This window comes from Nuphar pumila, chromosome 2, assembly GCF_984573655.1.
Source record: "Nuphar pumila chromosome 2, dmNupPumi1.hap1.1, whole genome shotgun sequence".
NCBI lineage: Eukaryota > Viridiplantae > Streptophyta > Magnoliopsida > Nymphaeales > Nymphaeaceae > Nuphar > Nuphar pumila.
The window spans coordinates 111,445,829-111,460,418 of NC_143250.1; the positions used below are offsets into that span (position 1 = coordinate 111,445,829).

The 14,590-nt window shown below is 42.3% G+C and overlaps 2 protein-coding genes across 2 annotated transcripts; one reads left to right on the forward strand and one right to left on the reverse strand.

Annotated features, from left to right (window-relative positions):
• Window positions 1–304: 304 nt before the first annotated feature.
• On the reverse strand, window positions 305–1,233 carry LOC149846746 (uncharacterized). Its single transcript, XM_089998134.1, has one exon. The coding sequence runs from the start codon at window positions 1,221–1,223 to the stop codon at window positions 696–698; it is 528 nt and encodes a 175-aa protein (XP_089854260.1). The 5' UTR covers window positions 1,224–1,233; the 3' UTR covers window positions 305–695.
• Window positions 1,234–10,321: 9,088 nt separating this feature from the next.
• On the forward strand, window positions 10,322–10,732 carry LOC149846747 (uncharacterized). The gene has a single exon (XM_089992331.1). The coding sequence runs from the start codon at window positions 10,322–10,324 to the stop codon at window positions 10,730–10,732; it is 411 nt and encodes a 136-aa protein (XP_089848457.1).
• The last annotated feature ends 3,858 nt before the right edge of the window (window positions 10,733–14,590 follow it).

The following is a 14,590-nucleotide window of genomic DNA, read 5'->3' on the forward strand; positions in this document are numbered from 1 at the left end:
CTAGGATGCACCATTGTGTGTTTTTGTTGCGTATGGGCCCAAGATTCTCACTGGAGTTGCTTGTGTTATTTGTGGCTTGTTGCCTGTGGTTTTTTTTAGTGGTAACTTTTTTTATGTATGGTAAACAGTCGGTCGAGAGAGTTTTTTTTATTGTGATAGAACTTATGTGTGGGCAAACGGTTCGTGTTACTCAAAGGAGAGAGAGAACCTTGGGACTCTAAAGTGACTCTACTACCGGTAAAGGCCCTCCCAAGTGGATAAATTCCATTAGCATTTCTCTTTTTAAAAAATATCATAGAGAAAATTTCCAAAAAAAATATCATTTATCAAGATCATCCCAATGTTTCCAAAATATCATTAACTCTACCAACAAAATCATTGGTTATGTAAAAAAACCCAACTTGGTAATATTGTGTACATCACATATTGTACACCTTGCAGTTTACACAGATCTCATAAAATCAACCTCCACCAAAGTCGTAAAAAAAGGAAGGAAACCTTCAAATTATGCTGGGTAGATCCAATGATACAAAGTATTCGAACCACACGGAACACACAAGTTGCTGTGTGTGTAGTGATTTTTGATGTTTTCCACAAAAATTCGATGCCTGTATAGCGATTTTCTGTGTTTTGTAAAGTACGATTACTTTATAAAGTACTCTGGCTCGATCAGCTAATCACCCCTATAATTATACTCATCGTACACCAAGGAAGACGATGTCTCTCACCACTTTGGAGTGCGCGAAGCGCCACCTCTTAGCCTTCTCCTCAGCCACCTCCTTCCTCCCCTTCAGCATCAACAACGACCACAAATCACCACCACCACCGCCGGACTTCTTCTTTTCGACCGCAGGCTTCTTCCCCTCGAACGCAGCCGACCTGCTCCTCCTGAGCGGCCACAGCCTCCTGGCTGCCTCCGGGAACCGTCCTTCCTTGCTTATGAGGACGGACATCCTCATCCCCTCGTCGCCGGTCCGCGGGGCCCAAGAGGAAGAAGAAGGGAGGGAGGGCAACGAGGGAGAGAAGGAAGAAGACTCATCGGAGGAGGAGGAAGAAGAGTAGTGGGTTGGAGAGAGGGAGGCGGAGGATGTGGACGAAGGATTCCAGCTCGAGAGGTTGGTGAGGCGCTCCTTGAGGCAGACGGAGCAGACGCCCGGCGATGGACGGCTGTCGGGGTGCTTGAGGCACCTCCCTTGATGATCCGACGACCATGGCATCGCCATATCTCTCTCCGGTGTTACAGGAAGGAGGGGGGCGGTGGTATTTATGGGCTGGAGGGTTGCGTATGACGTCGAAAAGGGAAGGCGGGGGTGGGCCCCACGGCAGCTTCGCATTGTTTTTTTTTTTTTGCGATCTCTCGTTGAGTGAGAAAGGGTGTCAACGGGTCGGATTCGGTTCGAATCAAAGTAAGCTCAAACTCAGATCTGACTTTAAGGTGCTGGTACTGGATTTAGACCTGGGTTCAATCGGGGGTATGTCGTAGAAAAAACTATACCAGGGTTCTGTAAAGAATACATGAACCGAAACTGATAAAATAATAAATTTTTAACTTTTTAAAATTGAAAATTCACGGATCGGAACTCAGGTCGGATCCGGGTCTGGTATTAAATTTTAAAAACAATACTCGGCTTCATATACTAATAGGACCCTTCAGGTCCAACCCAGATTCTAAGGGACCTCCGTTACCCAACCCTAATCGTATAGGGTTTAGTACGGGACAAGTCCAGGTCAAATCCGAGACACATATTATAATACTGTCAGCAGGTCAGTACGGGTTCGGGTAAGATCCGACCCGTTGACAAGTTAAATTGTGCTGTTGTGGTCTTCCGTGTCAACTGAGGCGGCTTGTGAACTTATGCGGACGCACGAGTGGGGACTTCCGCAGGTGCTAAGTTCTAGTAAAAGCGGGGTGGTGGACGTCACGAAGCTTCCTCTCTCTCTCTGATTCACGTGTTTAGAGTTAGTAGCCTTTTTTCATATCACGGATAGCTGACCTGACGAGTTAGGGTTTACGTGAGCTCAAGATTCTTGACCAAGTGCTAAAATGTTCTTCTCATCTACCTGAGGCTACTTGTGAATGTCACCAATTGACGGGACGTCACAAGTTCAAAACTCACAGGTGGCGTTCCTTGATGCAAGGTTGAAGCTGGGTGTAGTTCCCGGTAGGCAGAAGAGACCTAAAGGGTTTTACCAACTACAGGCCAGTCAATGTAAGGTAGGTGATAGTTTTTTTTGCTTGAATTATCAAAAAACAATTTTGATGAATGCATATCAGGTAAGAGGCAGCTGGCCCATGAATACGTTGCTGTGGTCTTTTATTTTATATGGGTCACAAATTTTTTTTTTTTTCAGAACCATTGATACTCTAGATGATAAGTTCTAAATCATACAAAAATGAACAGCTGAAATTATTCCCAAAACCATGTGTTTGAGAGGGTCTTCGTCCCATGGACATGGAGACAGCACTGATGGGCACAGCCATAGTGACAAATTTAGTAAGATTTATGAAAATTGCCTGAAAGTTTAAAATGGCAATTTCTAGCAAGATTTTTAAAATATCGCCAGATTTATGAAAACATATAAATACTGCGATTTAAACATGATATTTATCATGAAAAATTGTGTATTTTTATTTTTAAATAAATTTTATTAATATTTTCTTGTAAAATTAATTTTTATAATTTTAAATTTACTTTTTAACGTTTGTCACTATGGTCGCGCACTACAAGAAAAACGCTAATTAACGATAGGAATTTGTGATAAAAAAAATTTGTCGCAAATTTGCGATGAATTAGCGAAAGAAAATTACCCATTGCTAACATTCAAAATATTTGCGAACTTAACGACAGAAACAATTTCGTCGCTAATCCATCGCAAATTAGCAACGAAACATTTTCGTTGCCAAATCCCAATACAAAAAAGCATTAATTGATGATGAATTTACGACAAAAAACTTTTATCGCAAACTCTATCGTAACTTAGCAATGAAAGAGCGGCGGAATATTTTCGTAACTAATCCGTCGTTAATTAACGACGAAATAGGGACGAAAGGTTTCCGTCGCTAAGTTTTGATTTATTGCCCATCTAGGGCGCGAAAGTTTTTTCACCCACTTCATACTTTTCCCCCTTACGCAGTCGGCCCCCGAGCCTCTCTTCTTCTCCTTTCTCTTCGTCGTCCGCGGGTTTCCCCTTCCCAGCCAGACGATCACGATCGTCGAAACCAGAGTCACCTGAATATCGCCCCGTCCGTGTCTTTTTGGCGGCCGGAGCAATGGCGGCCTCGGTTCAGACTTTCGATATCTTGGGGGAGCGGCATTCTGGGCAAGACGTTCGCACTCAAAACGGTATCCCTTGCCTCCATTGTTTTCTTTTTCCTTCAAAATGATCCCCATTCTCGTTCGAGAAGGTTCCGATCCCTGATCCGGATGTCCCCGAACTTTTCAGTCGTCGCCTGCGAAGCCGTCGGGAACATCTTCAATTCGTCGCTCGGGCCCGCCGGTCTCTTAAATTGAGGGAACCTACTGATTTTTATGCAATTTATGTCCTTTCTTATGAGCCTGAAATTATTTCCTTCGATTTTTGTCTTTCTTCCAGATCCATTCTGCCGGCTTTTCTTCCCCAACACCTATACAGGCACAAACTTGGCATGTTGCCCTACAGGGGAGGGATATCGTTGCTATTGCTAAAACAGGTTCAGGAAAGACCCTGGGCTATATCATTCTTGCTTTTATTCATCTGAGACAATGTAGAAATAATCCTCAGATAGGTCCAACTGTGCTAGTTTTGGCTCCAACTCGGGAGCTTGCCACACTAATACAAGCTGAGGTCATTAAGTTTGGGCAGTCATGAAGGATTTCTTGCACGGTATGATCACCTTGCTTATTGTATTTGTACTGCAAACTTTCTCATCTTTGAAAGAGATTACAGATCAGTCTGGTGATTGTTTTAGCCTGTGCACTGGAATCACTGAAATTACTCTTTTTCTTGTCTGTTTCTTAATTGGTAAGTTGTGCCTATGGTGGAAGTTCATTTTCTTTGCCACCAAACGGTATTATTTTTCCTGTTGGTTATCTTGTGAATCCAATAAAATGCTAAACACTCATGATCATTCTAAAGTTGATCTGATTAAATGTGTCTCTTTGAAATTCAAAATCCCAGTTCAGTCTTTTTCTATATTTAATTTTCTTGTATCACCTGTGCACTCTTAAGTGAATCTTCTATCTGTTTAGTGTTTATATGGGGGTGCTTCAAATGGTCCTCAGCTAAGAGAGCTTGAGCGGGGAGCTGATATTATAGTAGCAACTCCTGGTCGACTCAATGACATCTTAGAGATGAGAAAGATTAACTTCCGTCAAGTTTCCTTTCTTGTGCTTGATGAAGCAGACCGAATGTTAGACATGGGTTTTAAACCACAAATTCGTAAAATTGTGGATGAAATACCTTTGCACAAGCAAACTCTTATGTATACAACAACCTGGCCTAAGGAGGTGAGGAAGATTGCTGGAGACTTGCTTCTGAATCCAGTACAGATAAACATTGGGAGTGTGGATGAACTTGAGGCCAACAAAGCAATTACACAGGTACTCTCTCTCTCTCTCCATTTGTTTGGTTGGGACTCAAGGTTGTTGAATGCTACAATTAGGAACTTTTGACTCGTCAAAAGTTTACTGTTGAGTACTAGTATATCATATTAGAATCTAGTTAAGAATAAATAATCAGAAATATCAGTATGTCTTTGATCAGAATGTGTGAGTCCATTTTTTTTACTATATAAGGAAAAAATTGACGGGAATATATGAGTTTATTTTTGTGATTTTAAAGGGAAAAAGACCATTTTCTCAGCAGATTGATGGGTTTTATGTTGTAGCTATTAATGTCAGTGATACTCTATCTTGGTGGTCTGATCTGGAAAAAAGAAAGTTCAACACAGTTTTATTGCTGACCAATCCACATCATATGATGCAAACAAGAAAGAGAGACAAATTTCTTTATTTCTGGTTGTAGCAGTTCCACCTTTCCTGACATTCTATATGGTTTCTCTTTTTAAATGTCTTGTATATTCACATGAAAGTTGGGTGCAACTTGGATGTGTTACTTGTCTCTGTGGTATGCATTCAATTTCTGCTCTGAAGTACTATTACAAGTTTTTTTCTTGTTTGCAGTGTCTTTTTTATGTTTAATTTGCCAAGATTCACTCTTGAAGAGGACTTTCAAGGGAGAGAGTTATCAGAAGCTCTATAGTTACCATTACTTGATCAATGGATTTGCTGTTCTTGTATCCCCACAGCAGGTAGTCTCTGATCATGGTTTTTTTACATGTTTTCTGATCGTTGTATTAAGTGTTCCCTTTTGTTGTCTCATGTTGCTATTACACATGGTAATTGTTTCGTTTTCATGCTATTCCTATATTCTGACCTGTGACTCATTGCTTATTTCTGTGCTGCTTAGGAGTTGATTTACCCGTACGATATGTACCTAATTCTGGAAACTCTCTAAAGAGTTTCCAGCCATATTAAAAGAGAAAGGAGGGGGGGGGGGAACTCTTCTCCCTCATTTTCACCTTAGAAAAAAAAAGGAAACAGGAAAAAGAGAAGAGAGAAATATGAAAGGAGAGAAGAGAGAAAGGGGAGAAAGAAAGGGAGAGTGAAGGAGGTAGAAGAAGAGTGGAGGCAACGTAGCTCAGCCCTAGCACCTTCTGCAACCTCTATTTGTGTTCTCCTATAAAGGTACGGGTACTCCTTCTTGAAACGAATGAGAAATCGGGAGGAGATTGGATTTCCATGCATCTTTTGATGGAAATCCATGGAGGAGCAGTGGATCCATGATTTTCCACCGATACCCATTTACATATTCTGTATTTTCATTGTTTTCCAACAAAAAAATATCTATCTATCTATATATATATATATATATATATATATATATATATATATATATATATATATATTCACCAAGTGTCTGCGTTGACACTGGTGTTGTTGTTTCTGACAGCATACACAGACCTAAACTGGGCCTGTGTATATGCTGTTGGACCCAGCCGACAGGGTCGACTGGGCTGGACTTACTCTTTTCAAAAAAAAAAAACTGTTTGATAATATACTGTTTCGATGGGTTGTGCTCCTTTGGGCCGGGCCACGGCAGGCCCAACTGACCCAGTCAGCTGGGTGCTGGCCTGTGATTTTTTCTGCCATTGAAAAAAAAAATTAAAATAAAATATCAATATGATTTTATTTCTGTCTAAGTATGTTGTGGTTTCCTGACAGCATACACAGGCCGAAATTGGGCCTGTGTATATGCTGTCAGGCCCAGCCGACAAGGTCGGCTGGGCTGGGTGTTTTAGATAAGAAGAAAAAAAAATATATGTATATTTATAATATAAAATAAAATATTTAACTATGGGTTTGTTGGGCTGTTTAATAAAGAAAAAGGAAAAGAAATTATAGTGAATCATGTTATATATATATATATATATATATATATATATATATATATATATATATATATAAGTGGGTGTTGGTCTCCTTGAAATTTCAAGTATACAACGATGGAATGGAGGTTGTCTAGCCTTGACAGCACGCACAGGCCTGGGCTGGGCCAGTGCTGGTGCTGTCAGGCCCCAGCCGACTGGGTTGGCTCAGTCATTCAGCCTGGAGGTTTAGCCTAGGGTTGACATACCTGATCCAGCTGACTGGAGTCAGCTGAATCTGTTTGGGGCCCCAACCGACGGGGTGGAAGTCTCATGCTGAAGCGAGACCCTGGTTCTTCAATGACATATAAACACGTGTAAAGAGTGGGTATTTCATCAGTTGCGTGTACTTGACCAGATTGTACGAAAGGTAGGCTTGCACTTAATAAAAATTTTCATTTTTGCCAGTCAGGTGGAGTGTGATAGGAATTTTGTGTTGGTATGTATGTGACATGTTAAAACAGAAGTAATGCAGTGATAATTGCACATACTTGAGAATAAACACATAATGATGTTTCTTTTAAGAAAACGTGCATCTACAAGCAGGTGTGCACATGATGGAAATTGGTAGTGGTTTACTTCACATATAACATGTTATGGTTTATGCATATGGTGCATCGATGATCGAAATGAATCGTCAAGAGCTTGATAAGCCCGAGCTATGAGATTGCTTTTCCTTATTCATTTCAATGCATTGCAAAGATCATGTTTTTCTAATATTTCATTTTATTGCACTGTTCAATATGTTTCCAATGGCCGGAGTCCTGTGATGGCTCTCGCGAGATAGATGCGAGCTCACATCTTTATTTTTGCATATAGTATTGCAAAACTTAAGGAATTGATTTTTAATAAAAGGTAATAATAAAGTACAGTATAATATACCTTCTGGGATCACCCATCTGGAGAATGAGGATCTTAGAGATCCGGTCTTGGGGAGACTGTGAGGATACAAAACTACGTGTGCTTAATTTGGTACCCTGAACCCGATATTGAGGTTTCTTCTCCTGCCCATGGTTTTAGGGAGAGTCCGCCACTTTACCCGGGGGTGGTGTGTTTTGACACAGATGTTTTTGGTACCAAGAAAGTGGCACTTGTGGGCGTGGGGTGTCCCTTATGTCCCCGACATTAGATGTGGAAGTCTAATATTCCGAAGGTGATTCGGTTGAGGGCTAAGTTTAGAACTCAGTAATAAAATACAAATTATGTGTTAAGCTACCCTAGAAACCTAACTTGACCTCGGGGTTTCTACCCCTTTGGTGTATCCGCGGGCAACAGTAATTAAAAAGAGAAACTTAAAGTTGTATGCATTTAATAGGGCATGCATATGGAAACAAAAGACTTAAGTGAAAATTAATAAAAGGGTTTATACATTGCACAAGAATCATGCAATTTCCTGTTATGCATTAGATCATGCATACTTTAATGGTTCCCTCAATCAATATATGATGGTGAGTGGAATGTTTATTTCTTGTTGTATACTGAAGTTTTATTACTTGCTACTGTTTTACTGTCTTTGCATGCTTAACATTTATGATTGTTGCATGAATAAATTCCTAAATGCTATAAGCTGTCTTGTATATATTTTCCTCAATTGTTGCACGATATCTTATCTTAACCCTTTATCTCACTTGTTTTATTAAGAAGTAGTTGTGCTCTGGATTTCGATTCTGACACCCTACTTTATTGGTTTTTCGTAGAAACATGTGATGAGTGAAGTCGACAGCTACTAGAAGGGTGCGAGAGTCACACTGAGTGTTTGACAGCTTCATTTGTGGACAGAGTGACTCTTTCTTTTTGGTCTTTCAGTCTAGTGTTCTTTTCATTTACTTATTTCCGTCAGTGGTTACATTACTTTCTGTTGAGTAGAACATTGTCCTTGAGATTAATTCTTAACTCTTGAATAAAGAAATTAGTTTGGTTTTTATGGATGATAATTGCAAATTCGTTTATGGTGTTTGGCTATGTAGTTGGAGTTGGAACTGTGAGGACCCTGGGTCTCTGAGAAGTTTTCCGCACTGTTTAAAAAAAAATATCGCAATTTTTAAAGGGGATGAGTTGGGGTCGTTACAGGTTTGGTATCAGAGCCCACCACAAAGACTTGCAATTCTGTCATCTTTTGAGTATTAAATTTTATTTTTGGTATATGAGTCCTGTCTTGAAGCGTCGACAAGTGTGACTTGTGCTCAAGAGCAGTCCTTTTCACTGGTAAGGTCATTTAATACCTTTACTTAAATTATGTGAATTCTGTGTAATTGCTTGCAAGTATAGTTCAATATTCTTTGGTGTGATTACATGGTCGATTATTGTTCGTGATCAACCCTAAGGGGGTAGGATCAGAGAGGGTCTAATTTTGTGAAATGCATGTGCGATATAGATGTCGTATACTCGCAGAGGTGCTTCATCCTCTACTGTTGCTCCCGCAAACTGGCAGGTGCAAAAGGATTTTATGATGGAAGCCATTCATACCCTGACCGAGACCATGACGGCTCAGGCGGCACAAACAGCACAGGCGGTGCAAGCAGCTCAGGCTATACAGGCGGTACAAGTTGCGCAAGCGGCACAGGCTGCATAGGCAGTTGCGCAAGCAACCACACAAGCAGCGGCTCGTGACCCTTCTTTCGATATTGTTCCAAACGCGGGTGGCATTTCCTTCGAAAGGTTTCTGAAGTTGGACCCGCCTTCCTTTTCGGGAAAGGCAGACCCAGAGGCTGCCAAGAGCTGAGTCGAGGAGATTGAGCGGACGTTCGACGTCTTACCTGTCCTGAGAAGAGAAAAACACATTTTGGCACGTACCGTTTGAAGGGCGATGCCATGAAGTGGTGGGACACCCTACAAAGGGTGAAGTTCGTCGATTGGGATGAGATTCCTTGAGAGACGTTTAGAGAGGAGTTTCTAGACGCATACTTACCCTCTTACGCCGATGAGCAAATGCAACAAAAGTTCCTCGATTTGACTCAGGGGACCATGAGTCTGGTGGACTACACTACCAGGTTTCAGAGTCTTGAGAAGTACAATCCAAACCTATTCAAGAATGAGAAGGCAAGGGTGGCCAAATTCGTGCAAGGACTGAAGGATGGGTTGCGGACTCGTGTGCTCGGGGGTCGTCTTTCTACCCTGGCCGAGGCAATAGAGTCGACCACAATATTGACCGAGGACTGGGAACGATCCAAAAGTGGCTCTCAGAAGGGAGGTGGCAACGGAGGGAGTTCTTCAGGCGGGACCAAGAAGAACCCACCAACAAGAAGGGGGGTGCAGAACGAGAAGAAGCAGCAGACCCGTGACGGGCGACAGCAGGGCGTGCAACAGGGCCGACCTCAGCCACAAAAACAACAGGGGAAGGCCCAGCCGGCATGTCACAGATGCGACAAGAATCATCCACTAGGTTTTTGCCCATCGTTCAAGGGGGTCTGCTATCAGTGCCAGCAGCCAAGGCACATTGCCCCCTTCTGTCTGAACAAGCCTGCGGTTCCAGGTGGACAACAGCAGCAACCGCAGCAGCAGAGGCCTCAACAACAACAGGGTCAGCGCAAGACCAATGAACGGGTCTACGCAGCGACAACAACCTCCTAGGATGATGAGGCTGATCTGATCGAAGGTATATTCCAAGTTGCCGAACACTTTGCACGTGCGATGTTTGATTTAGGTGCAACACACAACTTTATTTCTTCTTTGTTTGCAAAGTTACTTGATTTGGTTCCATCTAGCCTCGAGAGGGCTCTTGATGTGATGTCACCTATGGGTGCATCCTCTTCCTGCAGGAAGTATTTCTCAGCAGTATGCGTGGTGATAGAAGGTCATAAGTTATCCGTCGATTTGGTCATTTTGGATATGACATTTTATGATGTCATTTTGGGTATGGACTGGTTGTCCAATCATAATGCGACCCTCCAGTGTCGAGGCAAGAAGGTAATCTTGGAGCACCCCAATTTGTCTTCATTGTTCTGTCATTCGACAAGACCGATCGATGGGGTGAGGATCGTGTCAGCTTTGAAGGTCTCCAAGTATCATAAGAAGGGTTGCATGGTATTCTTGGCCAGTGTTTCTGCTCAAGACAGTCAGGCGACACCCTTGGATCAGTTAGATGTTGTCCGCGAATTCTCGGATGTTTTTCCCGAGGATTTGCCGGGTTTGCCTCTGCATCGAGAAATTGAGTTCTCGATCGAGCTAGTGCCTGGTATGACACCAGTCTCTCTCGCTCTATATCGCATGACACCTGCTGAGTTAAGGGAATTGAAGAAGCAGTTGCAGAAGCTTCTTGACAAATGATTTATTAGACCGAGTGTATCCCCTTGGGGTGCCCCGATCCTCTTTGTTAAGAAGAAGGATGGTTCAATGCGACTTTGTATTGACTTCCACATGTTGAATCAAGTGACGGTGAAAAATAAGTACCCTTAGCCTAGGATCGATGATTTGTTCGATCAGTTGAGAAAGGCAAAGGTGTTCTCAAAAATTGATCTTCGTTCAGGATATCATCAGTTGAGGATTAAGACCGAAGATATTCCTGAGACAACGTTCAGGTCCAGATATGGGCATTATGAATTTCTAGTGATGTCCTTTGGACTTACAAATGCCCCTGCGACATTTATGGATCTGATGAATCGGGTTTTCAAGTTGTGGCTGGATTCTTTTGTCATCGTGTTCATAGATGAAATCCTGATATACTCGAAGAGTGTGGAAGATCACCGAGAGCACTTGTGACTTGTGCTGCAGACACTGAGAGAACATCAGCTTTACGCTAAATTCTCAAAATGTGAGTTTTGGATCGATAGGGTGATATTTTTCGGTCACGTAATATCCGAGAGAGGTGTAGAGGTTGATCCAGCCAAGGTGGAAGCTGTTTTGTCATGGGAACAACCGAAGACGATGATAGACATTCGAAGTTTCTTGGGATTGGCAGGTTACTACCGTCGATTCATTCAAGATTTCTCGCGTATAGCTGCTCCGATGACTCGGTTGTTGCAGAAAGGAATGAAGTTCGAGTGGTCCTCTCGTTGCGAAGACAGTTTTAAAGAGTTAAAGAAGAGGTTGACCACAACGCCGATTTTGACATTGCCTTCCGGTACGAGTGGTTTTGTGGTATACAGTGATGTGTCGAGGACTGGACTGAGTTGTGTTCTTATGCAGCATGGAAAGGTCATAGCATATGCTTCCCGACAGCTAAAGGTACATGAGAAGAATTAGCCCACACATGACTTGGAGTTAACGGCAGTAGTTTACGCGCTGAAGATTTGGCGCCACTACCTTTATGGGGAAACGTTTGAGGTCATGTCCGACCACAAGAGCCTCAAATATATCTTCACCCAAAGGGACTTGAATTTGAGGCAACGTAGGTAGTTGGAGTTCCTGAAGGATTACGACTTCTCCATTGCTTACCATCCAGGTAAGGCGAATGTGGTGGCTGATGCACTTAGTAGAAAGGCGTCAGTCACAACAGCTAGCTTGATTGGACGCAGTTGGAATCTGGTCGAGGAGTTCGTACAATGGCAACCTTTTCCTGATGACTCCGAACGCATCCTTTGTGCTGGGATGCAGGCACGACCAAAGATCATAGATCAAATTGAGGAACTCCAATCAGAAGATCCGAACTTTGAAAAGTTGTGCAAAAGTGCTCAAAAGCCAGAAGCGCAGTTTCGCCGAGAGAAGGACAGAACCATCATGTTCGGAGACCGATGGTGGGTTCCAAAAGCGTTACGGGAAGAGTTGATGAGTGAAGCTCACAGGTCAAAGTATTCCGTTCACCTTGGTTCCACCAAGATGTTCAAAGATCTCTAGAGGACTTATTGGTGGAATGGAATGAAGCGGGACATCACTGAGTTCGTGTCTCGGTGTCTTATCTGCCAGCAAGTGAATATTTAACACCAGAGACTAGGTGGACTTTTGCAGCCTCTTGAGATTCTAGAATGGAAGTGTGATGATATCTCAAAGGACTTCATCGTAGGGCTGCCTAAGACCCGACGACAACGAGATGCCATATGGGTGATTATGGATCATTTGACAAAGAGTGCTCATTTTCTTCCGACCAGGATTAGTCAAAGCTTGGAAAGCTTGGCCGATCTCTACGTAGAGGAGATTGTTAGGCTTCACGGAGTGCCTCATTCGATAGTGTCAGATCGGGATCCGAGGTTCACATCTCGATTTTGGCACCAGCTTCAGAAAGCCCTTGGCACTACCTTGAAGTTTAGTACTGCTTTCCATCCACAGACAAATGGGCAGTCAGAACGAATGATTCAAACGCTCGAGGATATGTTGAGAGCATGTGCTTTGGATTAGGCAGGTGATTGGGACAAACATATGAAGCTTGCAGAGTTTTCTTATAGCAATAGCTTTCATGCTAGTATTGGTATGGCCCCGTATGAAGCACTGTATGGCCGACCGTGTAGATCTCCGGTTTGTTGGGATGAGGTTAGAGTGAGAGCAATGGAGTCTCTAGAAATCATCCAGCACTATGCGGACCAAGTGCGTTTAATCCGGCAAAGGTTGATTGCAACTCAAAGTAGGCAAAAGAGTTATGCCGATCAGCGGCGTAGAGAGCTCAGTTTTGAGGTAGGCGATCACGTGTTTGTTCGAATCTCGCCTACGAAAAGTATCTTCCGGTTTGGAAAGAAAGGAAAGCTGAGTCCAAGGTATGTTGGACCCTTCGAAGTCCTTGGACGTGTCAGAGAGACTGCATATCGGGTAGCACTTCTCCCTCAGTTTTTGCAGATTCACAATGTTTTTTATGTATCGATGTTGAGAAAGTATGTACCTGACCCCTCACACGTGATTCACTATGAGACGATTGAGGTACAACCAGACTTAACTACGAACGAGAAGCTGATAGAGATTGTGGAACGTCAGGAAAAGGTGCTGCGCAGTAAGACGATTCTGTTCATGAAGGTGCGTTGGCAGCATCATGGGCTAGATGAATGCACTTGGGAGCCTGAGGCAGATATGCGTCAACACTACCCTCTTTTATTTGGTATGTTCTAATTTCGAGGACGAAATTCTTTTAAGGGGGTAGGGATGTAGGATCACGTGTTTTCGGATCTTAGTCAATTCATGAAATTCCAAAATTTGGCTAAGTCTGGTAAGAAAATCGTTTGAGGCTCGATTCCGAGACCGATGTCTTAGAGTTTGGGTTTGACCCAGGTTTCATCGACAAGGTCGAGGCGAGCCAATCAGAGCGTGGTGAAGAGTTTTAATTTCGACTTTTAAATTCAAGCGAAATTCGGGTTGTTTTCGGGCGAAATTCGGAATTTGATATGCATGTAATATATCATTGGATGCGCCTCAAAATTCTGAGTGCAATGGTATTTTACTTTTCTAAATTCGAGTTTCGGTTGGCCCAGAAATCACGTTTTTCTAAAATTTTAGCAGTTTGTTGAAACGAATCCGAAATTGGATCGGATTGCATCCAAGGCATAGGATCCAAATTTCTATGGATTTGGGTCCTAGTTAGGTCCTATAAAATATGGACTTAATCCAAGTCTTAATCCAAATTTTTGTATGAGTATGGGTTTGGATCTTGGATCCGAATCCAGATCCAAATCCAAGCTCAACATTTTTTTATGACTTTAAATTCAGATGGGAGCTTTAAATTGAGGTTAACATCATATAAAAAGTCTCCATGGTCAACATGACCAATTTTGGAAGCTTTTGAATATTTAAGAATAATTAAATTCAAAAAAATTAAATTTATTAGTTTATTAATTTTTATTTATTTCAGGATTTGGGTTAAGAGGGTTTAGGGTTAACCCTCTTCCCTAATTAATAGGGGTCTAGTGGTTTCCATATCTTTTAGAAAAAGAGAGTCAAAAGTAAAAAAAAAAAGACAAATAAAGGAGTCCAAAAAAATCTGGAAACTCCCTAAAAAGAGAGACCTAATTCTGGAAACTCTCTAAAGAGTTTCTAGAAATATTAAAAGAGAAAGGAGGGGGGGCGGGGGCAGCTCTTCTCCCTCATTTTCACCTTAGAAAAAAAAGGAAACAAGAAAAAGAGAAGAGAGAAACAGGAAAGGAGAGAAGAGAGAAAGGGGAGAAAGAAAGGGAGAGTGAAGGAGGTAGAAGAAGAGTGGAGGCAACGTAGCTCAGCCCTAGCACCTTCTGCAGCCTCTATTCGTGTTCTCCTATAAAGGCACGGATACCC

What these genes read in the sequence shown, in the direction of transcription:
- LOC149846747 (XM_089992331.1), top strand. Translation starts at nt 10,322, where the DNA reads ATGGACTGGTTGTCCAATCATAATGCGACCCTCCAGTGTCGAGGCAAG.
- LOC149846746 (XM_089998134.1), bottom strand. Translation starts at nt 1,223, where the DNA reads ATGGCGATGCCATGGTCGTCGGATCATCAAGGGAGGTGCCTCAAGCAC.